We start from the raw sequence: 27832 nt of genomic DNA, 5'->3' as shown, positions 1-27832 counted from the left end.
TTACCTAGTCTTGTAAAGACAAGAAACACATTGTCAAATTCATTGTTAGTCATAAGCAGTACAGCTGAGACCCTCCAGAGTCGCAGTAATGATCCAGTAATGTAGTAGTCCCTGATTTAGTGTTCTTTTCTTTTGCCTCATTCCAAAGCAAACTTGGTCACTTATATCCTTATTATTCTCCTTATTCTGTCCTTCTCTCCAAAAGCTTTTCAAAAAACAAGGCAAAGAAGAGGACAGATATTGAGGGAGTGCGCTGAATAGCTTACAGGGTTTGTTTTTTTTACTTTATATATTGTATATGTTTGCCTAGGCAGGCTCTGGTAAACCTGTCATTCCCTGTCAATAGGACAAGTCATCTATGTTCATGTGAACAACTCCGTTTTGTTTTTTGAGGTAACCATTCTGGATCACACCCACACGCCGAAGCTTTCATTAACAGTCTTTCCTTTTCTCTTTACAATATTCCTAAAATATAATATCTGAAGCATCTCCTCTGACATATTCCACCGGCAGTAGTGAGGTTGCTAGAGTATACTAAATATTTTTATCAATTAGGTAAAGTAACAGAAACAAGAAGTACTTAATTAAAGGCCTTTTGTGCTCTAACAGACATGCCTGTCCTTTTATCCTTTCAGCTGTAAACATCTTGAGTTGTCTGCCGGCCCAATTAACTAAAGACTTGCACTTAGTTTCAAACTAAAATTTAGGCCATACTTTTGACTAATAGTGTAGGATCACTGCTGTGCCCCATTAACCTGTGTGAGATGTTACTTTAAATTAAAAAGACGCTGCTGCTCTGGGTATACAGGCAACATTTGTTTCTTACGGACTGCACTCTGGATCTGCATGTTAAAAGGAAACACCTTAGTGCCAGTATAGTAGCAGTAAGCTAGAATAAAGAGATATCCCTTTTGAAAAAGAAGCACCTGCATCAAATACAGATCATGGACTTAAATGGAACCCTGTTAATAGTCTTAAAATGTATACCCTTACCCTACATAGATATTGTGTAGTGGGGTTTTTTTTTTTGTTTTTTTCCACAAGGTGTCTGTATACTCACCTTTGTTAATTCAGTCCTTGTTATACATATACATGTACTTAATTGTGATTACAAATGGTGATATGCACAGAGCGTACAGTTATAAACAAAAAAATAAAATCATATAATGTATATAATCAAACAGTACATTTGCCCTCATAACAGTCCCTTAGTCTTCAATAAAGTCCTTTGCAGTCCTTCATAGTGTTGTAAACTTTTTTTATAAAGAAAAAAAAGAAAAAAAAAATGTAAGTCTTTTTTAGAAATGTACTGCCACTTGTTGTGACTGAACGGGTGCCTTGAATATGTGCTGCATGCTGCCCTCTGGTGGAGAGGACCAGGAGCTGTGCTACAGGAAAGGGTTGGTGGATGAACCCCCTGAAGGGAATGGCCCGGCTGGCGCTCCTGCCTGAAATAAGAGTCCAAAAACATCGCTGATTTGAGAAAAATGAGTCTTTCAGAAAAACCAATCAGGCCATTTTTAATTAGTGTGACAGCTTTTTGAGAACGCAATACATGCTCACCACAAATGGGTTATTGGACATGCCAGGGACAGCTATGGGCTGCCCAAATGGTGTGATCGAGGGCTTGTTCTGACCGTAGACTGGGTATCCAGGGCCTGGGGGAAGACAAAAGGTAAAGGGGTTTAAATGTGTTTGGGACTGCTCTGTCCAGCACTCTGCAGAGCCAGTATTTTCCTTTTATTTTATTACAACAGTTATATCATCATGCCATAAAGATAAGGCCATAAAGACATAAAGACAACCACTTTACAATGACTTAATGACAAGAGTCAAACCTTTAAAAATTCTACGGGAGTCTAAAAAAATTAAATTGCAAAGAAAGCCGCGGCCTGGCATGCCGGATTGCATTCAGGTGTAAACAGAGCCTTATGACTTTTATTTATTGTCATCATTCTGAACTACAGCAGACCTTAAAGCTTTGTACACTAAACGCAATCTTTTATCACTGTGCAGTAGCTGCCACTGCTAGGCTGCACTTTAATTTGAGGCAGCAAGGCTTCAACTTAATTCTTAATGCAGAGAGCTGTTATGTAAATAAGAACAAAAAAAGAAAAGCATGCAAAAAAAACCTTTAAATTAATGGCTGCCACTGCACAGACACTTAGGGTAAGAGGACGGAGGGATGTGGAAGACCACTAACCATTAGACTGAGGGTGATAGGCCCCTGGCTGAGAGTAAGGGATGGGGGCCTGACCAGGGAATTGCTGCTGGAAGTTTCCGCTGAAACTGGTGGGGAGGCAGTAGGAAGACGCATTCCCAAAGCCTGCAGGCATGCTCATAGAGCCAGTACCAAACGAGGCTACGAGACACACACAGCATGTGTGCACGGTCAGTGTACACGCATACCCACAACACACACACACACAAGGAGTAAATTCTAGATACTTTGGCAAATCACAAAGCTAATAGGCAATGTAACTGAGTTACATCAAAGTAACACAAATGTCTAAGTAAAACAGAAACATTTATAGTGAAGTACGTTAAACTCTAAGTGCGTACACACCTGCAGCTGGAGCTCTGCCATTGGTCTGGAAAGGGTTGGTGGCCATTTCTGGAGGAATGGCTCCAGCAACGAAAGGATTTGTGGATGGGACGGCTAGATGGAAAACAGCCATAAAATGAGTGTTTAAGCTAAATGAACAAGAGGTAAATGTTTCTTATTTCTGTATGCATCATTGTAGTAGTGAGCACCATGAGCACCTCCAAAGCCAGGTTGCATACTGGGTAACACAGGCGGGTTTTGAGCTGGCGATGAACCTAGTGCTGGTCCAAATATGTTCCTGTAAAAAACATGATGCCACTGAATGTTTAATAAAGGATACGAAAGGCATTACCAGCCTTTTTAACATACACTTGTGCATCCGCATCAAGTGTTCATCACACTGATAAATACACTTATCAAATTAATGTATACTCTTCTAATACTTTTCAGAGTGTTTTCAGCTTAGCAGAGAGGCCACATGAACAAATTCACTGTTCCTGGTAAATCTCATTGTGTGTGTGTGTGTCACTTTCTCACCCTTGCACATTGCTGCTTGTGGAGGCAGAGAAGCTGAGCTCGTTGTCTAACTCAGCCAGAGCAGCATAGCGGTCCTCTCTTTGGCTCCCTGTCTGACACTGGGCAGTGGCAGCACTAGACACTGACGGAATTGGCACTCCTCCCCCTTTCAACAAATATTAACATCAATAAAAGAACTAGTCAAACATCAAGTGCCACATGCATAAACACACACACACACCCAAATAATTAAAAGGATCAAGAGCAATTCTCTCGCTGGGAACCTCCCTTCGCTGTCCTTTAGGGATGTCTTTTTCAAATGAGCACAAATTAAAAAGACGTGCATGCGTATTCACAACACTTGTCAAATGGCCTTACGTGGACAATAGGGCTGTGAGATATGACGAAATATATCGGATGACGAAACGACACTATCGTTTGTTTCGTGGTGTTGCAAAATACACGGTTTACAGCAATATTTGTGAAGATGAGGCAGAACCAGGTAGCTCCAAACAGAAGGACCAGTCAAAAAAAATCGAGGATCTTATTCCTAAACGAGGGGCTACCTTGGTTTGGTTATGAAAAGTCTGACACTGACCAGAAAACCGTACTATGCAAATTATGCCGCAAACTGGTCCCCACCACAGACTCAAACACGACAAATGTCTTCTACCACCTAGGGCTGGGCGATATGACCCAAAATTCATATCTCGATATTTTTTAGCTGGATGGCGATATACGATATATATCTCGATATATATATTTTTAAGCCATAAGGTAAGAACAAAAAGAGAGTTCTTAGTCAAAGCTGTGACTGACAGCCTGGAGTTTGAAATCTGCTTCGTAACCGTGTCTCTTAACAGGTGCCATTTATGGTCCTTATACACACACAATATGGTAATATTACGTTGAAGCACAGTACGTATTACTCCGCGAGGCTCCGGACTACGGTAGCCGTAATGCTCCGACAATCCATCAAGGTGCAGCTCCGTAGCTTACCGAAGTCAAACTAAAACATTTTTGACAGATTGCTGAGCGCCGTGTTCAACATAAAATCGGTTCGCGGTCAGTACGCACAACCAGAATTCATACATAAGGCGCGCTGTTGATTTTTGAGAAAATGAAAGGATTTTAGGCCGTCATGTCGTTAGCGCGGTTAGCTCGTTAACATGTTAACACGTTGACGCCGTCCAGCCCCACGCACGGGGCGATCCGCGGTAACTCGTTAACGGAGATTTGCCGTGTCCATCTTGTCGTTGCCTGCAGGTGAAGCGATGGGGGAGGGGGAGTTGTGTTCAGTGAAGGAGAGGCGAGGCCCAATAACGTTGCATAGAGACAAAAGTGGACGAAAGAGAGGCAAACTTGCGGCTCCACAAGTATAATTATAACGTAACATAGACTATATCGATATAAACGATATTGTCACATCTTATATCTCGTATGAAAATATATCGATATTTTTTAAAAACTCGATATATCGCCCAGTCCCTACTACCACCTACGCAAGAATCACGTGAAAGAGTATGGACAGAGTTTACAGATGAGAAGCAAAAAGTAGAGCCGTCATGTGCTCAAAATAAACCTTAGATTCAAACGTTAGAACAGCCTTTTCCCCACAGCACACTAGGGCTGTGCGATATGACCAAAATCTCATATCCCGATATAAAACATCTATGTCCGATAACGATATAAATCACTAAAATTTAACATTTTCTGTAAATTCTGTGAATCTCGGGTAGCTGAAGTCTTTCCAGCTGGGCGTCGTGTATCTGGAGTCGAGTGTTTTACCGATGCATGAAACTACACATTTTTAGACATAAGTTGTAACGGCCGCCGTTTTCTTTGCGGCGTGCTGCAGGTTAAAGCCTGTTCTAACGTTTGAGTCTAAGGTTTATTTTTTAGCACCTGACGGCTCTTTTTTGCTTCTCATCGGTAAATACTCTGCATACTATTTCACGTGATTCAGTTTATTTTGTAAAGTCTCAACAGGATCTTGAGCTTTATTGTGAAAGGTTTATGTGGAAAATAAACAAGCGGACACGTGATGGTTTTACCATCGTTGTTGCTAACGACAACGCATAAAAACAGGCGCTTGTCCATCCGTAGTGTGGTTATATTAAATATAAGAGAAAGAGAGAACTTTAAGAAATTTATATAGCCACTACAGTGACCATCAAAACCATGAAAAAAATATTGCCGTAAACAGTTTATTTTGCAACACCACGAAACAAACAATAGTGTAAAATGAAACGATAGACGTTTTTATATCGTCATCCGATATATCGAACAGCCCTACAGCACACCATGTAATAAATTCTCACAAAGAAAAGGCGTCCGTTACAACTTATATCTAAAAATATATAGTTTCATGCATCAGTCAAAACACTCGATGCATACTCCAGGTATGCCACGCTCAGCTGAAAACACTTCACACAAGTCAAGTTGCCCGAGATTCAGAGAATTTACAGAAAAAGCACTATTTTGTGATATATATCATTATCGGGATGAGAAATGTCTCATATTGGGATATGAGACTTTGGTCCTAGTGGACAATAAGGGACATCGTTTTAAGTCTGGGGGGAAAACGGGCTATATTCTTGTCTAATAACATGTCATCTTGAATAAAAACTGAGGTTGTTTCTGGGACACCTCGCATTATACCAACCTGAACACTAAGATGTTAGAAGGTCTTCAACAACAGTTCTGTCTCTTCTGTGAGGTTAAACAACACATGCTCTCCCAAAACTGTTTAGTTTTTTCTGCCCCTCAGCTGTGATGTTGCCAGTTTTTCTGGCTGGAACGCTCACATGGAGCAGACAGACGGTATTTTACATACCCGCCCGTCTGTTTACATTCTCTGAATCCTGCCAGCCTGCAGCCTGGTTCCCGATGATATCACACACTTGGTGAAGTGTGTCCAGGCAAGCACGACACGAGAAAGGGTTAAGGAAAGGTAGGATTTTATGAGTTTGTAACTCCCTAAGCTGAAACGATGGCCATGGTAGGAGAGAAAAATATTGTGCAGTCTGAGCCCAGCGTTATACTTTACACACTGGCAATGGTCTGCTAGCGTCCACACGATGTGCAATATTGTCAGCAAAGGATGGATGCAAGCTCTGTGCAGATGTCATGTACCCTCCAGTTTGGGCTGACCGTTACACTATAGGGCACTGCCTGTGCACGCATCCTCTAAATGGCCTCCAAGCAGACCAGAAAGCAGTACAATAAATACAACTGCTCATCCGAGATAACCATAGCAACAGTAACAAAGACCAACAAAAACCTCGAGCATCCAGAGTGCATTCCTGCATACAGCGGGCTGGCCCAGAGGACACAGCAGGTGAGAGATGAATAAAGAAAAACTGTAGTAAGGGTGCATACATGTGGATAAGATGGAGGGGAAAATGGCAGGGAGGGTGGTACCTGATGAAAAGGACTTTGAGGGAGGTGATGTGCTCTGATGGGATGGAATTGCAGTGTTTCCAAATGCGTCAAAGTTGGCAAAGTTGGTATTTGAATTACCCTGAGGTGCTGCTGCCATACACAAGGGAAAATTAACAACAGACAATGAATGTGGGAATAAAAACAATGGCAGGAGAAAAATGTAAGGGACAATGACAAAACGCAGTGTTCGCATATCTGTATTTACTAGTTGGATGTCAATTAAAAAACAACAACAACAACGACAACAACAGTACATGTTATGAGAATCATGAAAGACATCTTACCTGACTGGTTTGGAAAATGTGCAAAGTTGGCAAAGTTGGTAGGGGTGGCAGTTTGAGTGGGTGGAGCAGCAAAAATGTCACCCAGGTCTGAGAGCAAGTCAAATTTCTTCTCCTGAGCAGCGCTCTGAGCTTGGGAACGAGCTAGCCCCGGAGACTGGGTGGTGCAGTCAGGAAAAAATTGTAAAAAAAAAAAAAAAAAAAAAAATCACACACACAAAAAAAACAAGACTTTTCTTCAGCTGAAAATTGAATGAGAAAGGAAAAGAGTGGCCGATGGGTTGAAAGAGGCTCTGTGTGCATTCGTCTCACCTGGCGCAGAGGGGTCTTATTGAGCTGCAGGGTTTTGAGGGGCTGGACTTCTGGTGTGCTGCCAGTGCTGCTTGCTGAGGAGCCGGACACAGAAGCCTGAACATTTGCTACTACCCTTGCCTGGTCAGGAGGAACATACCTAAAAATCCAGGGAAGAGCACCAGCACGAAACAAAAGCCATATTTAGTCCCAGCACACACAGCTTTGATAACATGATGGTCATACTGAAGAGCTATTGGAACATATCATTTTAGGTCTCAAACAAAGCATATGGTCTGAAGATTTTCACATATATGGTTTCTGTTACCTTAATTTACTTAGTTATCCTGCTGGATAAATGGTAGGGTTGATGACCCTTGTGACACTAAGTTGGATAAGTGTTTGAGACAAAGGCAGAAGGACAGTATTTCAAAAGAAGATAAAATTGGCCCCGCGCTTTGTACATGAGTATTTGAGAGTTGTGCTTGAAATCCAAAAATTCTGCAGAAGAAGCAGCAAAATGATACAGAAAAAGAAAGCCTTAGACAATGAAGAATGTGCTGCCAAACTCAAACATATGGTTAACCAAGTCCACAGCAACAAAATGGTTTTTGGCAAAGGTAAAGCTCAGCAATCATTTTCTTTGCTGAGAGTAACAAGCAAGGACTGAACAAGAACTTTGTGAATTCTTAGCACTCTAAAGTATTTACTACCTTTATAACATAACCCAATGTTTGCACACAGTTAAAAAAAAGATATATATAAAAGTGAAATAAAGTATGCAAATATCACTGCTCAAACCTGATAAAACAAATAAAACAACAAGGTTATGTTACCATCTCTTCTTTTCATATTTTTCCTGGAGGAACTCTTTTACTTTCTGCGGTTCTCTGAAATCTGGAACGACTGATGTTCTGTCGTCATAGAGGCCCAACCAGATGTGTTTACAGACCTACAGGGGGCACAGGAATGAAGGGAGTGGGAGGCAAGGAGAGGATAGTGGTGGGGGTGGTGGCACAGCCATGAACGAGGTGAGGGAGAGTAAAGGGAAAAGGGGGGAAGGGGTGGAGAGAAATGTGAGTATATAAAAAGGAGAAAGGAATGCCAATAACTTGAATAAAGAAGGCTACTGCTAAATTAGGACATGATTATCAAAATAATGCTCGACAGTGTAAATGACAGTGCTGAGCGCTTTGCTGTAAAGTGTGCGCGATACCTCGTTGCTGTGTTTCTGTAGGAACTCGATTTCCTGCTGTGTGAATGTGGTCATAGAGATGGACTTCACTCTGTGTGGGGGATTCAGTCCTCGCCTGTGGGTGGAGGAGGTATATGTTGTTAGCTAAAGAACAAAAGGAGCAGGATGCCAACCAGTGCTGTTCGTTTACAAAGAAAAAGCAAACAGAAACACAAACCACAGATGCCTCATTACATCTTCTTGTCAGAGTGAACGCACCCTTGAGTACTTTATAGCCATTTTCACACATGCACAACGCAGCCCTGAGCTTTTCATATCATTAATAGATGCAGAACACACATGTCCCGTGGAGCCAGACATTAAATGCCTTTTAACCCCTCAGCTCCCTGTGCAAAGTCTGTGTGATTTCTCACAGTGCTGATTTACACCAGCGTGAGAAAAGCTGCGCGGAAATGTCCGGTGAAATCACAGGGAGACAGAGTGGTCATCATGTCTCCCGTCTCTAAGAAGAGCATTTCCAACGCATCTGAAAATGATTTTCTCCTGCAGTGTGGTACATGTAAGGACAACTTTAGAAAGCAGCTTTGTTTGGGACCTGCCAAACACATCGGACAGACGTTTCTAAAATACAGAACGACAACAACAAAAAAAGTATGTTTGCACTTAGTATAGTTTTAGGTTCAAATATTAGGATTGTAATTGTAAATTCACCGATATCTCAAACATTACTGACATAGTTTAATTACATGTGACATATATTTATTAGGGATTTCTAGCAGATGCCATAATATCAACATATCAACAAATAATCTGTGTGTAGTCGGCACGTTCTCCCTCTCTGAAATCACTCCAGCTTCCCCCCACAGTCAGAAGTGATGCAGGAGTTTGTTAATCAGCAATGTTAAACCGTCCATAGGTGTGAATGTGAGTGTGAATGGTTGCTTGTCTCTCTGTATTAGCTCTGTTGCAGACTGGTGACTTGTCTAGGTTGCACCACACCTTTTTCCCCATGACAGCTGGAATTGGCTCCAGCCCACCCTGCCAGCCTGATTTGTATAAAGGAAAGAATATGGATGGATGGATGGATGAAAAATTAACTGATGGATGGATAATCTGTAAACCCAAACTTACTTTTGGTTTAATGTTTTGAAACAAGAAAGTCCCTGTCCATATTTACCATGGACACATGGAAAAAAAAAAAGTTAAAACAAATCTCGATCAGCTGATCTGAATCAAGTGCAAAAATCAGTGCAAAATAACTGTGTAGTACCACTAGTGAGTATTCAGGGATTGCGACACATATAAATCCAAATGTAAGTTTGTACAAACTGGTTTGTGAACTTTAGCATAAAGAGTAAATATGACCAAAAAAAATGTTGTGATTTATTGATTGATTGTGTAGGACAAAGATCACACGTTTAAATGCTAAGAGAGAATATATGCACACACACACAATATCAACATAAAAGGAGTAAAACAAGGCTACATTAAAAAAAGTACATCCAAATCTGCCTCAAGCAGAACGTCCTCAAACCCAAACTATTGCTGAAGAAAAACAAAATTCATTTAAAACAAACTGAATTCAGGTCAACAAAGAGACACTGTCATTGGAAACCAGGATTGATGTAAAAATTGATGTAAACTGCAACTTGACAGACCTTCAACACTTTGTCTAAACATGGGGAAAAGTACAGTAGTTAGTATTTGGTCTGCACATACCAAATCATTGTACAGACCTGTCCACATAGAACAAAGCTCATTTTGAGAAACTGATTATTCATCTAATTATTTCCAGTTGCCAGAAAAAAAATGTGAATACCAAGATTTCTTGCAGCAACTCCTCGTAAATTGTGTTCTTCTGAGTCACAATCATCTACACTCACAATCTGACTAAACTATTAACTCACAAACACATATTTACTCAACACAATGATTCATCACTTGAAGTGCAGACTGTACAAAAAAATTACATGACAAACTCTATAACGAGCAGCAACAACTTCCAACGAACATTTCCTGTAGCTGCTTAACCCTAACCCTAACACAACTACCATAGGGCAAAAGGTGGGGGTACACCCTATACAAGTCCCCAGTCTTTTGGTATCACTTTTTAGTTGGTGTGCTAATACTTTAACATATTTAAAATCCCATTCGCATTTTGTTTGTTTGTTTGCTTGTTTTTTCCATTTTGGGCTGCATATGATGTCAGAGAAACCAGATATACGGTAATATGGTCAGGGACAATGTTCCATCTGTGAGTATAGAAGCCCCACCCACCTGCTGTCCAAACCTTCTGTTTGTGAGGAGCTGCCAATTAGAAGAAAATTAGTTTTAAACTTGTTTTAGACAGACTTGTTATAAACTGAAGCCTGGCATAAGACAGACAAGCTTTATGCTGAACTGTCAATCATGCAGAGCTACTCTAATAGAATTTAAGAATTGAATACAGGGCTAAAAACTATCATAATGTCCAATTTAAAGGGTAAGCAGTGGCTGGCAACATCTTGTCTTAAGTAATTACCATGCTGTATACTGATAGCAGGATACGCAGAGATGTTTCCTCAGTATCAGCAACTTAATGGGTGTGGGCGGACAGCATATTGCGCTGATCCGGTTTATTGCCTGAATTGCGATTTCACAATGATTTGACATTATGAGGAAGATGTGGTTCAGTCGCAGTTGCAGGCGACCCATTGGCCCAGCTGCTCTTCAATTACTTCCCAACTTCAGAGACCCACCCTGCTTCTGCTTATCTGGATGTGTGTGTGTTCTTGCGACAAGCCTTCTCAGAGGTCCAGCTAAAGTTCAACTAGAGGAGGTTCCCCCCATGACGTGCCGTTTTTGAGCCCGGTGGTCAAATATTTGACTGTCAGCCAAAGTTACGAACCCAGCATTAGGCGTGCTACCCTAGACACACACTCACACAGACAATCAAGCCACTGACACAGCCCCCTCACTCACCCTGTGTGTTTTGTAATAACACATGTTATCACACTAAAGCAGCGATGTAAACAATCCAATCTCCTAACACCGCCCATCCCAGCCCGACAGCTCCGGGCTGAACCGAAGGTAACGTCTGCGTTACCTGTCCTCACTTTAACACTAGCTAACTAGCTAACGGTACCGCCAAGTCAGCGCCGGTGTCCCCACCGCCGTCCAACCGTGGGACGCTAAAGAATAAATACAACACTTTGGCCCAAAAGGACACTCACAAGATCCCGGAGCAGGTGGTACAGACGAAGGAGCCCACTGTCATGTTGACATAGGTCGGGCCGCGTTGGTCGCAGTCGAAGCATTTCCTATTCGCGGGCAGGCTAGTCATTTCCCGGAGCATCTTCAGATGAGTCTCCTCCTGCTTACGCTTCGCACTCGTCGCCATGACCGAAAAACTAAAACGGCTTGTTTTACCTAGGGGTGGGGGGAGTTTGGTCAAGGGACGCGGGGCAGGACGGGTGTCTTCAGGACAAACTTGCCGCGTACGACGGCGGTAACTGTGGTCTGAGAGACACCTTGCTGTGAGAGGTCTACGGACCGACTGGCACACTTCTTCTCCTACACGCGAAAAAAGTGAGCCCCAGCAGCTCCTCATCCACCGGCGCCATCTGTTGGTTTGGAATGACGCCTCGTATTGTGGTTTAAAATTAACACTTGCCTTTGGAAGTGCTTCAGAAAATAATGTGCTATGAAAACACAGCACTTTTACAGTGTCCATCCGCTCATAAGCACATCGCGCAACAAAACACAGTCAAAGATTGCTTTAATTTAAAAAGGCAAACTGAAACTGATATAAAAATACAAAACATAAAGAGCATGAACATAAATTCTACACATTTTTCCATTTATTTAAACACTTCAGTGTCTCTTTTAGACATGATACCACTTGTACATGTTTTAATATTCAAGTCTTTGGTCCCTGCCTTGGCACACTTTACACAACAGGTGCTCATTGAATATCTAGAGATGAGACATCCGCTGTCTCCAGTTTTGGCCTCCCTGACAGTGATCACACTGTTCCCTTTCATAGCCATCCACCTCCTGCTCTGCTTTTCTTGGTGGCTTTGCAGGAAACTGCTGGACACACTGAAGAACTACCCAGTGATTTCCATTGTTGTGGATCATACTGTTCACATGAGATCACTTTACTGTACTGTCAGAGGAGCTGTCTTGTGTGATGCCTATTTTGAGTTCTTCTTAAAAAGTAAAAGGCACTTTGATGAGATAAATCCTGTAAAAAAAGATTTTTTCCTATAAAAATATTTACATTTGTAAAAATATTACCGTAACCCAAGATCAAATGAACAGAATAACATTTCTCTTATGGTGCATATTCAAGATTGGGATGACAGATAAGCCGCATGTTGAAATGGTCCATAATTTTTTGAGATGTCCAGACAGAGATGAACTGAGAGATGAACACTCCCATCCTCGTGGCGTAGACACTTATTTTGACTTTGGTCTCTTTCTGTTGCTGGTTGGGGAGCTTGCATTGTCCACAGGCTAGAGGAAAAGTAAGAAAAGCTAATTTATTTTTACCATTTTATTCCTAAAAATGCACACATTTTGATTTATATTTGCATCACTGTTTTCTGAGCTTACCTGCACTCGCTTTCTGGTAACCCTAAAGAAGTCCTTAATGCAAGTCTGCTTCCCACCACCCTCTGCCTTTTCCTTTTCCCTCTCCTCCCGTTTATTTTCCCGCATCGTACGGAACTTCACCATTCGATTACGGATCCTCTCCTCCCTAAAATCAAACAAAGATGACTTTCAATTTTCATATGTATAGTTTCATTCATTCTATATATACATACACATACATATATATACACACACTAAAAGAAGCACAATAGAAAAGCTCAATAAAAAAAAACGTACTTAATTCGTTTGGTGTGACAGAGGAACTCAACCAAGGCCTCCTCATTTGGCTCGGTCCAGATGAGCTCGGGAGCTGAGCTTTGTGGTCCATCCAAGAAAATCTTCCTTGCTTCTCTGTATTTCCACATATTTGGAACAGGATGGGTCTAAAGGCCAGATATCACTGGCTTGTTAGACGTCACATGTTCTTTTGTAAGAGAGGTAAAGGCAAAGCTACAAAGACCATCTGATACCTTTCTCTTGATATGCAAAACCACATCCTCTATGGTACGGTGCTTCTGGATCAGGGTCAGAGCTCTCTTAGGACCCAAACCGGGTATCTTTTCACAGTAGTCGCAGCCGAGCAAAATACACAAGTCAACAAACTGGCAGACAAATACAAAATAAGAGAATAAGACAGCTAAAGTGCATTTCTATAGCAGTATGTCCAATACAGATATATTATAATAAATTACATACTTTCAGAGAAATCTAAATGTTTCAATCTTACCTCCTTACGACCAATTTGGAGTTTTTCTAATAGTTTAGGTAAGGAGTATTCAATGACTTCACTGTAAAAAAAAAAAAAAAAAAAGAGCGTAAATAAAACATTAAGTTCAACTAGATCAACTAGTTCACAACTAGATGTCAAAATCTAAAACCAAAACAAAGACGAGCAGAAATAATACATTAAGAATAAGTAACCAAACAAAAGACATGAAAATGAATGTTTCATATACAATGATAACGTCTCTTATATTTTTTACCCCTATATTTTTAAACATTTTAGCGAAATACACAACTATTCCATACATGTAACATATATAGATTTTTAAAAAATAATAATATTTGCTTTTATCACACATGCCATTTGTTCTCAGTTGATACTGTATCTCTCTGAGTACAGTTTAAAAGTAGATTATTTTGTGCTTTGTATGTTATCAGCAAAGTGCGTGATCAACGATATCAGAAAACCTTAAGACGTGTAGTAGTTCATCCATTTATAAAGCTTTCAGCTTTCTTGTGTAGCAAATTCAGTGGATTAATGTTTGTTATCTCCGCCAAGGTCATGTTTTTGGTAGCATTTGCGTGCGCGATATTCTGTCTGTAAAAACGATAACTCGAAATGTCTTGAATGAATAAAACTTTGTAGGGGTGTAGAGTGGAGTCATTTCAACAATCCATTATCCACTGGCTACTCCTACACAATGTTTTATGTATCTACACCAGCTGTTTTTAACCAGTCTTCTGCTGCAGCAGTGCTAATTTTTCTAAAAGATTTTGCTAGCATGAAGTTTCAACATTATATATTTATCCATTTTGAAATTAATATCATACTTATAAGAATTCCAAATGTTTTCTTTCTATTTTTATTTATATTTTACACCACATCTCAACTTGGCTTAGAAACTGAGTGTAAACTACCTGCTAATGAGCTGCAAGCAGCCCTTTTCTGTCTGACAGTCCACTGCTATCTGCAAGAAAAAGTAAGGAGCAGATTTCCTTTTCTTTTCTTATGAGACTTGTGGCTGTGGTTTAAAATAGTTCACCACCTGCTGCCAGAAAGTACAGTCATTATGGAGCTCCATCTCATCTACTATAAATACAGAAAATCAGTGCAAGTGAGCAGGTTATTACAATAACTTGAGATTCTAATCATTTGACATAATTTACGTAAAAACACGTATGAGAGCCTCAAAGCTTTGGATCTGATCATGAACACTAAATTAATGCAACAACCATTGCAAACCTTTGAAATATTTCTTCTTTTTAAATATAAACAAATTTAGTAAAGTGAGCTGCACAGTTTCTACCTGTCCTTCTTTGCATTCAGCTGACGAATAAGAATATTAGCTCCAAACGGCAGCGTGTCCATGTCCTCTGACGCCACAGCGTGCACAGTTCCCTCTCTCACCAGCTGAGCGCACAGTGCCTCAGCGTCCCCTGGAGCCTGAGAGACAAAAGTGACATGCATGAAGAGAAATCTGCAGAGGAGGAAGAAGAGATGAAATATTGCACAAACATTTTCATTACTTAGCAGGTCGTACCTGGATAACAGGTACACCAAGATACTTCAGGAGCTGAAGACATTCTTTAGTCTGTAATGACGCTGCAGTGAGCACAGAGGAAAAACACATCAAAATAATATTCCCAGTAGATCACCCCTGTTCTAAAATCACTGAAAACTCAAGTCTTTGTGCATTTTCTGCACAGACGTACCTGTGCCCGTCCAGTTTGAGTAATTCCTACCTGCTGTCTGGGCTCGCTTCTCAAGCTGCAGAAACAACAATTTTCAATCAGTCACAGCCGTCTGTATCTCTGTTATCTGGCAGTGATCAAATTTACCTACACGTTGAAAATATTTACTGTAGACTAGTCTCTCTGACCTAAAGTGTTCTTAAACATGCCAGGAAATGTTTAGTATCATGTTAAGTCAAAAACTATACATGCAGGTTTGTGTCTTACAACAGCCTTCTTTTCTCCAGGAGGCTTTCCATCAAACACAAAGACCGGTTTTATGCCATGTTCCAGGAAAGTGAGTGTGCGAAAGAAGAGACCTGTGAGGGGGCTGAAGAAGAGAAATCAAGAGCATTTCACAAATATACACAGACAAAAAAAGAATAGAAAGACTTTTTCCTGCACAGCTACCTCGAGGGTTTATAGAGAATGGTCTGAAAAAGAGAAAATATCTCTCTGGGTGAAAACGCCTTGTTTATGCCAGAGGCCAGAGAAGGATGGCCAGACTGCTTCAGATAGGAAAGCAACATTAACTCAAATAATCATTTGTTAAAACCAAGGTATGCAGAAGAGCATATCTGAGCATGACACGCTGAACCTTAAAGAAGATAGGCAGAAGACCACACAAGGTGCCGCTCCTGTCAGCAAGCCTCTGAGGAATGTTTCTAGCCCCTTCTTTAATCTATGCAACAAAGAATTAAGGTTTTTCTGAAGATAAACATGGGTTCAACCCAATACTGGCAAGGTGTACCTAACAATGTGACCAGTGAGTGTATTTTACTGGTGTCAGTGAGGTCTTGTTTACACTAATTGGCTGTATAGTTGCAGGATGTGGTGATTTTTGTAAGCCCTTTCTAATATTTTTAATCTCATGCACTGATAACACAGTGCAACCTTTAAAAGAACAAATTAAGTGAAATAAATGAAAGAAAAAAAATTAAAATCTTTAGAAATGTTATTGCAGGATTATTTTAATTCAAATGTCTACTATTCTACAAGTGTTTGTATTTTTCTAGGCACCCAGTGTACCAGGTTTGATATAAGGAATTAATACACCATGATAAACAGTAAAGAGATAGAAAAAAATAACGTTTACTTCAGTTTAACAGGACAGAACAGCATCACATCATGCTTACCTCAGTGAAGGCGTTGCTGCACGGAACTGATTTAAAACAATAGAGGTATCGAGTGCGATTACTTTTCCTGTGGAGTATAGTAATACAACAACAGCAGCGTGAATACACAACAGTTTAAATTTGCCCTTAGACATTAATTACTTTTCAGTAACATCCACTCAAATTACACTTGATTAAATTCACCTAAACGCACTTGAAATGATCTACACTATTAAGCCAAGTCAAATACTGTACTCCATGTACTTGTCAGGAATTTATGATGGAAATAAATTTCCAGCAATAGCAGTATTGATAATAATTACATGCAGCGCTGATTTGTACTGTATAAATTGCTGGTAGGATTAGCTTTGCCTATTCTTTTATGGCTTTTCTCAGCAGTAAACAGCTGGACTATGGACAACTTCATATACAGTTCAGATAACATTTGATTCCTTGTGTCATGGTGCTCAAAGTGTGAGGCGAATAGTATTAATAACACAGTTATCACGCAATGCTGTGTGTGTGTTTTCGGCACTAATAAAGTTACATTGAATTAAAAAAATACTAAGATACAGATGTTTTGATTGGACTGTCGAGTTAGCTGATTAACATAAGAGAAATAGTGCGGACACGGTAAGTTATTAATTACTACCTCGGAAAGCCTGATTATTATAGCAGTAGCTTTTAATTCGTGGTACGTGGACTGGTAATACTTTTTTTTAAAAAACGTTTCTTTTATGTCAGGTGCTATAATTACAGCTAGCGATGCTAGTAGCTAGGGGGAGAGTGCTAACATTAGCGGCTAGCAGCTGCAGCTGACCTCCTTAACAGAGTCAGACCTGCTGCTGAAACCATCACCGATCGTGTCTGTACCTGTGTAGTCACTGATATCCTTATACGATATGGCATCAGGAGCATCTGAGCGTATTAAATCAGCCAGTTTAGTGATCCCCATTGTGCCGTCACCACCGACAGTTTCCTCTTCGTGTTACTGTTCCAGGAAAAAAGGCGAAAAAGTGATTTAAAGTGAGTTAAGTCGAGTTTCCCAGATAATTAGAGCAGGATCCCTTGGATAGTAGATTGTCGATAAAGTTTTAATTGAAGACGTCTCTCAAGTTATGCCTTTCAAGTTAAAAACACATCATCATCATCTTCTTCTTCTTCTTCCTGGTGCTGCATGCCTGCCACCTAATGGAGAGTGTTTGAGTCAGCGCTGAACACACACACGGCTGAAACTGACATCCATCTTTTATTACAGCAAACATATTTACAAACATCAAGTGTATTCTTATATTACAAAATAATTTAAAGTTTTAACTCCAACATCCAGCTTTAAGTGAGACATGTAGGTACAGACTTCAAAGAAAAACTAACAGCAACTCTTTGCTGACACCTCAGTAGTATATGTGATAAATAAACCTGCGTTAAATACATATTTATATTATTATCAAAATAAAATGATGGGGTTTTTTTTTTGTTTGTTTTTTAAATAATTTCAACCAGATCGACCTCTTCTCATTGGACGATCATACACACACTGGCTCTTTGTATCACACTAAATTATGTATAAAATGTCATATTCCATGCTTTAATATTGCAGGTGACTTAGTGGGAACAAAGATGAGATAACAGCATGGAAAAACAGCACTTCACAGTACCCTACCCTTGTTACTTTGGTTAGCAAATAATCAAGATGACACAACCCCTAGACAAAAACGTTAAAATAAATAACATTAAAGACAGATTAGACAAGCTTTTCAAATGCTGTAATGTACACAAGAAGTTTTTCCAGTAACGAAGGGTCAGCGTTATGGCATCTTTAGAGTCAATCGGTTCAGTTTGACACTTCTGGAAGAATGGTAGTTTATGACCTGCTTTCAACAGAAAAGTCAGGTTCAGTCTTGCAACTACAGTTCCCAAAACATTTGTCACTTAAGTAACATCTAATAATTTGTTCATGTTAAAAGATTTCATTTACACAACTGTAACACCAGTTCATTATGTGCAATGGATTTGTCAAGTTTAGAGGTGCAAACAGTAATATTTGCATAAACTATTTATATCAGTAGGAGCTGACAGTTGTTTGTGTAATTTGTACCGTATTTCATTTACAGCTGATCCAAACCAAAAATATTGGTTTGACAGTGGAGTAAGCTTCTCAAATGGGACACATGCTGGAGATAGCATTACCTTAACTGAAGTGGTTGTTGGTGCTGCTAAATCGTTCAGCTGCATTGTCATTGTGCTTTGGCTTTCCCGTCATTCGCCAGTTTATAAAAAATTATTTACTTCTAATTTTAGTGCTGCGAGACACTAGGCCCACGATTACTGTGAAATTCTGTCACATCGACTTGACAAACAGAAAACAATGTTTTTCTGCCTCATGTTTTACCTCATGAGTGCCGAGACTGACCTGTTTAGGATAAACCTCCATATAGAATTTGCTATAAATCAGTGATCACGTCTTTAACAGGGAACTGCTTTGGTTTCCAGTGTTTTGGGAGAATCCATCTAGCGACGGAACCAGATCCAGGTGTTAATGAGCCAGAAAGCCACGGTGGCAGAATACAGGATCACCTCTCGCTTTGAGCGTTCCTTGTTTTCTTCCTCCAACAGCTGCAGACGCCGATTCAACTTCACAATCTGAAAAAAAAAATTTTTTTTTTTAAAACATTTTAAAAAAGGCGAAACACTTCCTGTGCTGGGCTTAACTAAGATTTACTGAAACATGTGCAGAGAAATCTCCACATCTGGCTGTGTTTCATTGCAGTGCACAGAGAAATATAGCCACTAACAATTAAACAATACTCCCACTCTCAAATAAAATCTCTGTATACCTTTTTACTTCTTCAGTTAGTATTTGTGTTCCTTATTTTTGTTTATTTAGAGTCGAGTGTCTAATAACTGTAACTGAACACTTGCTGTGTGCAGCTCTGTCGGCATCCTTCAAAAGGAGCCATATCTATACATTATATCATAGTTTACCGTAAACCTGAAAGTAAGATAAATACATTGGGACAATACATAAATTATGCATCACCTGCCCCTTTTCATTCATGCAGAAAGCAAGCATATGAGACATTACCTGTCGTCTCAGTGAGGAGGCATCCACTAAGCCGGACTCATCAGGGTTTAAATCCAGGGCCAGATCCAGGTGTGTCCTGTGGAGATGAACACATCTTCATTCAGGCCCTTAATGAGGGATTCGATGATTTTGTGACCAGTATTCAACTTGATGCCTACTCACTATATACCCGCAGATCACATTCACCTATGACTGCTGGCCTCAGCCATAGGTGAATGTGCTCAGCTTCATATGTTAATATGATTGAATTTGTGCTTAAAACAGTGTGGTAAAGGGCTCACAGACTTTGAAACAATGACACACAACAACAACAACAAACAGCTATGATCAAATTGTTCTTTTAAAAGTTGGTTCATCCCTGGTAATAACATTTATATTTGACTTCTTTCTCAGCTCAGAAACTGAACACATTACAAAGATGTTCTTGTATTAAAACTTTAACCCCAATTCCAAAAGGCTGGGACGCTGTGTAAAATATAAAGCAAAATGCAATGATTTGCAAATCCCAGAAAACCATTTTTTTTATTCACAACAGAACATAGAAAACATGTCAAATGTTCCAACAAACTCATTAAAAAAAACAACAAAATAAAAAAAAGCTCAGTTTGTGTTTGACGGCAGCAACACATCCTAATAAAGTTGAGACAGCGTCAACAAAAGGCTGGAAATGTAAGTGGTACTAAACAGAAACCGTTGGAGGAACTACTCATTATCATTTTAAAAAAATCTGACATTCTGACAAAAATCTCCAATCAAGTCAAACAGCTGAAAATCAATACAGAATTTCAGGCAGCACTGCATTAAAAACAGACATGTCATGGGAATCACAGCTTGGGCTCAGGAACACTTAAAATCACTGTGTGTAATTCATCATTACATCCACAAAAGTAACTTAATAAGGCAGAAGTGGAAACCTGTGATCAGGTGAAAAACTTGAAATTCCACTTGGAAAACAAGGATGCCACCTCCACTGGACTAAAGAGGAGAGGGACCAACTGGCTTATCATCAACTTTCAGTTTACAAGCCTGCATCTCTGATGGTATGGAGTTGCATCAGTGCCTATGGAACTGGCAGCTTGCACATGTGGAAAGGCACAGTTACAGCTAAAAGGTATATACAGGTATTTGGGCAACATATGCTCCCATCCAGATAATATCTTTTTCAGAGAATGCTTGTTTACTTCAGCAAGACGATGCTAAACCAGTGTTGAACTGACTGGAAACATTTGGAGCATCATGAAATGAAAAATATGACACAGGAGACCCAGGACTGCTGAGCAACTAGAATCCTCTATCAGACAAGAATGGGACAACTTTCCTCTCCCAAAAGTGCAGTAACTGCTGTCCTCAATCACCAGAAATTTACATTCTGTTATTAAGAGAAGAGGGATGCTACACAGTGATAAACATGACCCTGTCTCAACTGTTTGTTTTTTTTAACGTGTTGCTGCCATCAAATTCAAAATGAACTAATTGTGGCGGAGGTGTGGTCCCCCTGGCTCAGCTGCAGGGAAGGCATGGTGCAGTGAGCTCAAGGGGCAGTACCAGAGAGGTTGGAGGGACAGGTAAAGGTTATTAATCTAATGAGGTCTTCCCTTCTTTATAGTGATGTCGAAGACCAGAAGGAGAGACGCGCGTGTGAGGTCAGGTGAAAAGCTGACCGTGCAGAGACACTGGTGCCACACTTAAACACACATGTTTGAGATTTTCAAGTCATTGCATTCGATTTATTTATTTATTTAGCAGTGACCCATCTTTTTTGGAATTGGGGTTGTATTTGCTATTTGCTGAAGTCATGTTAAGGAAAAAATAATCTATGATTTCTTTCTTGTGAACTAAAGTCGTCAAACATGTAAGTTACACATTGAACAAAGGGGATGTACACAAGTCAGGACGTCAGGACTGTGACGTATGAGAGTTTTAAATGTCACTTCTTTTAATAAGAAACTCATGCTCAGGGCTCGCAAAATTTCAAAATCCCTGGTAGCCCTTCGGGCAGGGACTCTTCAGTTTTTGGTAGCCCAAAATAAATTTAAGTAGCCCAAATAAAAAAGAGAGCAATTTTTTGATTGATGTTTTGTTTCCTGTTCTGTTTCCTTTACAATATTATACATTAAAGTATAATATTGTAAAGGAAACAAAACATCAATCAAAAATTGTTGAAAAACAAATTACAACATTGTATAAAAATTACAATCATCAACTCAAATACTTGGTTCTAATTGAACAGAAATTTCTATGAACTTGTAAGAACTGTGTAGGACATGAATCAGTCTGTGTCAGATCCTGAATTTGAAATTTCCGCTGAAGTCACGGGTAAGAGACAAGTGGAACCAAGATCTAGGCCATTTGGTTTTTGAAGTTTGCAAAGACTGCTAAATTTTGCCAGTGGTAGTTCACTCTTTGCAACATAGTACGCTGTTCTAAACAGATTTTTCAGGTTTATTTTTAGTATGTTATTTGCAATTGGTGTTTGTTCTGGGAAAGATATTGCATGGGTTCTAATGGGGGCCTTTCTTAAAATGACTGGTCCCAGTAACAAAGGCGCTTGTCGACTCAGAAATCGAGGGAAAACCAACAACACACCCGGCAGAACATTATGTTATTTACACGGGTGCACGTAAGTGATCCGCATGTGCGCATTTGCTGTCAAAATAAAAGACGCGCACCAGATAAGAAGTTGCAACGCGCGTTTGCGTACATATAAAAGGCAGTGTTTTTGTCCGCTAGAGTGGGATTTTCACGGCACATTCTGCACCAAATCTCTGTGCGTTCATCATTTGTTTGAAGCCAGCTCACCTCCTGCAACCACTTTTCGAGAATACGCGCTTCTTTTGTGGTTCGGACTCCTTCTGACATTTGTTTGGAGGTGGAGGAACACCAAAGTAATTGCTTAAAGGAGCTTCTTCGACATCTTTAAGAGTTCTAAACAAATGTCTGTCCTCCTCCAGAAAATCTTATGTACGCAAACACGCGTTGCAACTTCATATCATGTGCGCATTTTTTATTTGACAGCGAATGCGCACCTGCGGACCACTTATGTGCAGCCCTGGTTATATAGCTCGTCATATTGCAGCCACAGAAATTCTTTTGTCCATGAAACCATAAAGCTGCACTTTCTTTTTGCCTTATAGTCTGATTTGTCATAACTTTTCCGTTTTGTGGTAAGCTTTTCTTTGGCTGTCACTTCTTCACCCTGACCTGTCTTATTTGGCTCAGCAGAACTAAAATATATATCCTGCTGCTTTTATACACACACTCACATAACGCTCAGCGATTCTCTGCGCGATCAACCTCTCACATGTTTAAGCTTGCTGCCGGAGATTTCACTTGTCATGTTTGCATAGTAAGCTAACGATTGATAAGACGATGTCAGAGGAATTGGTGCACAAATTATCATCACTCACAGATCAGTGCTGTCGCTCTCTATACACAGTTTGCGCGATTGCAAAGTGAAAGCAAAAAACAAGCGCAAATTCAAACGCGATTTCAATATGTCACATATTGACAGTGGCTCACCGATGCCAATGACATAATTACCCAGCTACATTTCAGAAAGAATGCAAAAGCATTGACATATATTTTTCCTTCCTACGATAGCCCGACGGGCAGGGCAGAGATAGATTTTGGTAGCCCGACTGGAAAAATCGCTGGCCCCGGTTTTGCGAGCCCTGATGCTCATGACTTTTTCCTGAATTTCCCCACAACAATCATCTGTTTCTTTAACAATCTTTCTTAGTGCAAAGATATCTAATAAATTCAGCCAAAAAGAAATGAATAAAGAAAAAACATACCTGCGATGGCTGTCATCGAGGACCTCAAGGACCTGCTGGTAAGCACGGCGTGTTGTTGACTGGATGTACGACAGGAGCCCAGCAGCTGTAAACAGGTTGATGTTTGCATCCTCGGGGGAACAGAGGGGAGGACACAAACGGACTGGGGGGGCAGAAGGGGAAGGGGTTACACTGGCAGGGAGATAGGTGGGGAGAAACATTAAAAGAAAGAAGACATTTTTATAAATCAACCAAGAGTGAAAGAAAGCTTTGCATTCGAAAGGCAGCGGTGGGGAAGCAGCGTTTCAAACGTGGCTGTGGTCGTACCTTACATCGCCTCTGCTGATCTGACTGCTGTGACGGCCGGATACGTTCTCACTCGCGCTGCGCTCCCTTCGAGGCCGACCATGAAAGCTGGCCTGTTGTTAAATACAAATTTGAAATAACATCAAGCTCAGTTTGCAGCAACGCATGATTGCTGATTGATGAACCACACTTAGTTCAGCCAAACTGACTGGAAAAATAATTTTTGGCCACCTGATTGACGTTTTTCCTACAGAAGAATGTGTGATTATTAATGACTCTTCACCAATTACCAATGCATTATTTTTCTATTGTGTCTTAAGAACCACAAACCATACTCCATGGAGAAATCAAAATGGGAAGAAGTGCAGCATAGCACAAAGACAGTCCTTAAAGCTAAAAAATAAATAAATAATCACGTTCAGTTTTCATTGCGTCTCATAAATCCCACGACTCCAGGCAGTTTTTGTAAGCAAGGACCAGTATGTTGGGATAAAAAATGTCAGCAACACCTTCAAGACCACCATCAAGGAATATCTAAACTGATAGTACTAATAAAGTAGAAATAATGCTGTGGGGGGGTGGGGGGGGGGGGGGGATCTTTTACTTTAGATGTGTAATATATGGTTCTGCAATCATGTCCATTTGCATAAACATTTCCCTAAAGTTGGGATTTGCAGGACTATTTGACTAGACAACTACTCTTCGCTATTATCACACGTACTAGTAGTATAATCTAAATTGTTTTAAATTTTGATTGAAGCCAAATGCAGGTAAATTGCTATGCAGCCACCTGCCATCAGATGGCGCATCGTTGTTGAGAAAGGCCATAAATCTGCTCATCTCGGCCTGATCTCTTTGTTAACACTATTACTGTTTTTTTAAAAGGCAAAAGAATGAGATTGCTGATACAAGCAGTGAAAATGTGCCTTCTCCAAAAGGTCAGTGGGCGCTTCCTTAGCAGTAGAATGAGGAGTTCAGTCATTTGGGAGGGGCTCAGAGTAGAGCCGCTGCTCCTCCACATCAAAAGCATCCAGCTGAGGAGGACGCCTCCTGGGTAAGGTGCTCTGCTGGTCATTTCCTAATGGGAGGAGGCCCTGGGGTAGAACCAGGACCTGCTGTACAGACTATATTTAATCACCTGGCCTGGGAGGGGGGTGGCTGGATTATTTGTTGTTTTGTTATTTTAGATTTTAACTTTTATTAAAATTCATGACAACCACTGTCATGAATTTTTGAACAGCGTGCATCATTCATAATGGTCGACAAAATGCACCACATTTTTCTGTTTAACTCATTGGTTTTTCTGCTGTTAATTTGTCACATTTTAATAATACGTGAACTTGCTTTTGTAGTAACGCATTTATATATTATATTTAACATAGGTTTAAGTGTTTTTCCTTCTTCGTAGTCTGGAGTGTAACATGTAACGTTGATAATGCACGATGCGAGGTGCCGTACAATTAAGCAGCATGATTCATAAATCCATCCATCCATCCATTCGCTTCCACTTATCCTTTTCAGGGTCGCAGGGGGCGCTGGAGCCTATCCCAGCTGTCATAGGGCGAAAGGCGGGGTACACCCTGGACAGGTCGCCAGTCTGTCGCAGGGCTAACACATAGGCACAGACAACCATTCACACTCACTCGCACATTCACACCTAGTGGCAATTTGGATTATCCAATTAACCTATCCCCACAAGCTGCATGTCTTTGGACGGTGGGAGGAAGCCGGAGTACCCGGAGGGAACCCACGCAAACACGGGGAGAACATGCAAACTCCACACAGAAAGACCCCGGCCTGATGGTGGAATTGAACTCAGGGCCTTCTTGCTGTGCGGCAACAGTGCTAACCACCGTGCCACCGTGCTGATTCATAAATCAAGAATGGGATTTATGATTTAAAACTCTTTTGTTTAGAGTTTTAGACCTTATACAGTTCTCAAATATAACTTGATATCTGAGTTTTAGACGAGTCAGTTAATCACATTTTTATCCCCTGTTCATTTGACTAAGAAATTAGTTACCAGGACTATCCCTACGCTATAAATAGTGTGCAAACATGTTTATGTGCAGTCTTCCAAAATCCCAATTGCATTAGTCAAATGCTGATTGACTGACAAGTGGGCTGGAACAGGGAAGGGAGCGGCAATGGAGTTCACCAGGAATGGGAGGATTGTGAGGAAAAACAAAAAAAAATCATAAAAAAAAAAAAAAATCACAGACCAAAAGATAGCACATGAGAAGTACAGACAGTGGGTGCAGTGAATACTTTACATTGTTTAACACTGAGTACCACTTCAGCTCTTTGTAGATTATAACTTCACTCTTCTCAGCAGCTGACTGACATACCAACAACAGCACAAGCAAAAGTAGCCAGCAGACCGGTTGTACCACATATTTTGTACAGTGCCTCAATCGACAATAGACACTCTCTGCAAGTAGACAAGCCAATGGAGTACCAGCATAGTCCCAATGCACTAACACTGCTGAACCATAATTTCAGCATAAGGCAAATATAGTATACCACTACATCATGGATCCACTTAAAGTTTTGAATATAATGAGAGAAGAAAATTCAATATTCTGAGAAGGAAGCTGAGATTACTCTGAAAGAAAACGTACCGCTTGGCTGGGATTGCGCTGCGAGTTGACAGTTTGGTCTGTTTCAAGCGAATCCAGAGGCTGCTCGGTAAGGGTGAGGACACGTGGAGGGGCCTTCATGTTCAGGAGGTCCACAGGAGGAATGGACTGAATCAGATCCAAGTCTCTTGGACATGCAAATCGAGGATCCCCTTCATCCCCTACAGAAAAATTGGCCATGAAATTTTTATACAGCATATACATGTTTTAAACATAATACCTCAAACATGACTGCCAACTGTCATCCTCACCTGCAACAACAATCCTCTCAGGAACCTGCATCAGAGCTGTGTGAGTGGGCAAAGGCTGCTGAAGTGGTATGGATCCCGCTTGGCTCTCTGGGGCCACTTTGAGGGTCTCTGGGATTCGCATGCGCTGGCTGATGCCCTCTGTATACTCCAGCTCAAAATGGATGCGATTCATCTCAGCCACCTCTGCAGAGGGGGTATTGAAAGTTGCCCCACTCATCCAGCTGATAACCCACAAAATGGGAAACAAATGAAACGCACATACAGATACTAACCAAACAAAGTGTGGGTGTGACTGCAGCTAAGAGTTCAAAAATATAAGCTCAACTTAATGCCCCATTTTAAATAACACATCAAGGCTCATATCTTGCCTGACTTTTTTATTACATGCCAATTTACAATAAAACACATGCTGCAGTTAACCCTGAATTTAGCCAATTAGCTCAGTAGCAAATGGTGCTACCTAAACTTTAAACACGATCATTAGCCCGTGCAAAAAGCATCTGCTCCAGACGGTGTACGGTAGTGGGTTTAGGTCCAAGCTAATGAGTACACTACGAGAAATAGCATTTCATGTTACATCGTTACATAACAGCGACATGAGGTGAAGCTGTTGCTGGCACGTCGCTTCAATGTCACTGAGTGAAAATCCACATAAGACGCCATGTCTAGCTTGTATGTTAGCAATCTAGCTTGTCGCTATGCTTGAAAAGCGTTAACAGACGACGCTATCGATTTTAGCTTATTAAACGCTGCGCTGTAAGCCGCTGACTGTCTGCACTGACATGCTGGTTAGCCAGAGGTCTGTCCTGTCAATACTCACCGTTATGGTTTTACCACCTGGGTTTAAACTGACATGCGCCAACACGCTGTTCGGGCTGTCATACAAATAGCATCAGGGGCTCCTCAAAGGACCAACCGAGACGGACTCAGCAAAAGCTCTCAAAAGCTTCTGGTTAGTGTGGGTGTAGCTGTTAACGCTACCCCGCGTGACCGCCGGGGCGGTTACTATGAAGTGCACCGAGAGCCGCAGGAGTTGGTGAAAACCAATGGACATTTAAAATTAGCAGTTTAACCTGCTTTATTTACGTAAGTTTGTCGTCTCTTAATGTATTTTTATTGTCACATAAGTTAATTTGTCTGAACTGCAAAAATAAAATGTATTTCAAATAAAAGTAGCCAACGTCACGGGAAAAAAAGAAAACAGGGTGGTCAGGGTGACCACATCCCAACAAAGTGTGTGGGGTAAATAGTCTGTGTGTGGGTCACACTAGGGCCGATTAAGATGCGGGACTTTGCTTCAAT

General features: G+C 40.7%; 3 protein-coding genes across 7 annotated transcripts; all 3 read right to left on the bottom strand.

The window, feature by feature from the left end:
* Positions 1–274: 274 nt before the first annotated feature.
* agfg1b (ArfGAP with FG repeats 1b) lies at positions 275–12067 on the bottom strand. 3 transcript variants are annotated; one of them, XM_040022187.1, is made up of 12 exons: positions 11485–11845; positions 8294–8387; positions 7914–8029; positions 7099–7237; positions 6790–6943; positions 6485–6595; positions 3083–3227; positions 2764–2843; positions 2567–2659; positions 2204–2362; positions 1564–1658; positions 275–1448 (listed from the first exon to the last, which is right to left on the bottom strand). In XM_040022187.1, exons 1-12 carry the CDS (start codon positions 11649–11651, stop codon positions 1389–1391), a joined length of 1413 nt encoding a protein of 470 aa, XP_039878121.1. In that variant the 5' UTR covers positions 11652–11845; the 3' UTR covers positions 275–1388. The 3 variants fall into 3 exon arrangements, with proteins under 3 accessions (XP_039878121.1, XP_039878122.1, XP_039878123.1); XM_040022188.1 differs by having other exon boundaries at positions 283–1448; positions 6485–6592; positions 11485–12067; XM_040022189.1 differs by lacking the exon at positions 6485–6595 and having other exon boundaries at positions 283–1448; positions 11485–12067.
* A 22-nt stretch (positions 12068–12089) lies between these two features.
* On the bottom strand, positions 12090–17687 carry zgc:110269 (probable flap endonuclease 1 homolog). Of its 2 annotated transcripts, none has more exons than XM_040022191.1 (11): positions 17350–17687; positions 16498–16564; positions 15590–15692; positions 15344–15398; positions 15172–15233; positions 14938–15074; positions 13635–13695; positions 13378–13509; positions 13145–13290; positions 12869–13013; positions 12090–12790 (listed from the first exon to the last, which is right to left on the bottom strand). In XM_040022191.1, the coding sequence occupies exons 1-11, from the start codon at positions 17429–17431 to the stop codon at positions 12770–12772; spliced, it is 1011 nt and encodes a 336-aa protein (XP_039878125.1). In that variant the 5' UTR covers positions 17432–17687; the 3' UTR covers positions 12090–12769. The 2 variants fall into 2 exon arrangements, with proteins under 2 accessions (XP_039878125.1, XP_039878124.1); XM_040022190.1 differs by having other exon boundaries at positions 12090–12769; positions 17350–17685.
* Positions 17688–17706: 19 nt separating this feature from the next.
* LOC120727735 (mitochondrial fission factor homolog A-like) lies at positions 17707–27484 on the bottom strand. 2 transcript variants are annotated; one of them, XM_040022193.1, is made up of 7 exons: positions 27351–27484; positions 26531–26751; positions 26262–26440; positions 23662–23753; positions 23356–23526; positions 19562–19637; positions 17707–19119 (listed from the first exon to the last, which is right to left on the bottom strand). In XM_040022193.1, the coding sequence occupies exons 2-7, from the start codon at positions 26745–26747 to the stop codon at positions 18988–18990; spliced, it is 867 nt and encodes a 288-aa protein (XP_039878127.1). In that variant the 5' UTR covers positions 26748–26751; positions 27351–27484; the 3' UTR covers positions 17707–18987. The 2 variants fall into 2 exon arrangements, with proteins under 2 accessions (XP_039878127.1, XP_039878128.1); XM_040022194.1 differs by having other exon boundaries at positions 26531–26713.
* Between the last annotated feature and the right edge of the window lie 348 nt (positions 27485–27832).

Source organism: Simochromis diagramma, unplaced genomic scaffold, assembly GCF_900408965.1.
Source record: "Simochromis diagramma unplaced genomic scaffold, fSimDia1.1 OVJJ01000205.1, whole genome shotgun sequence".
Classification (NCBI taxonomy): Eukaryota; Metazoa; Chordata; class Actinopteri; order Cichliformes; family Cichlidae; genus Simochromis; species Simochromis diagramma.
The sequence above is the reverse complement of the archived record's forward strand: the minus strand, read 5'-3'. Positions and strand labels throughout refer to the sequence as shown.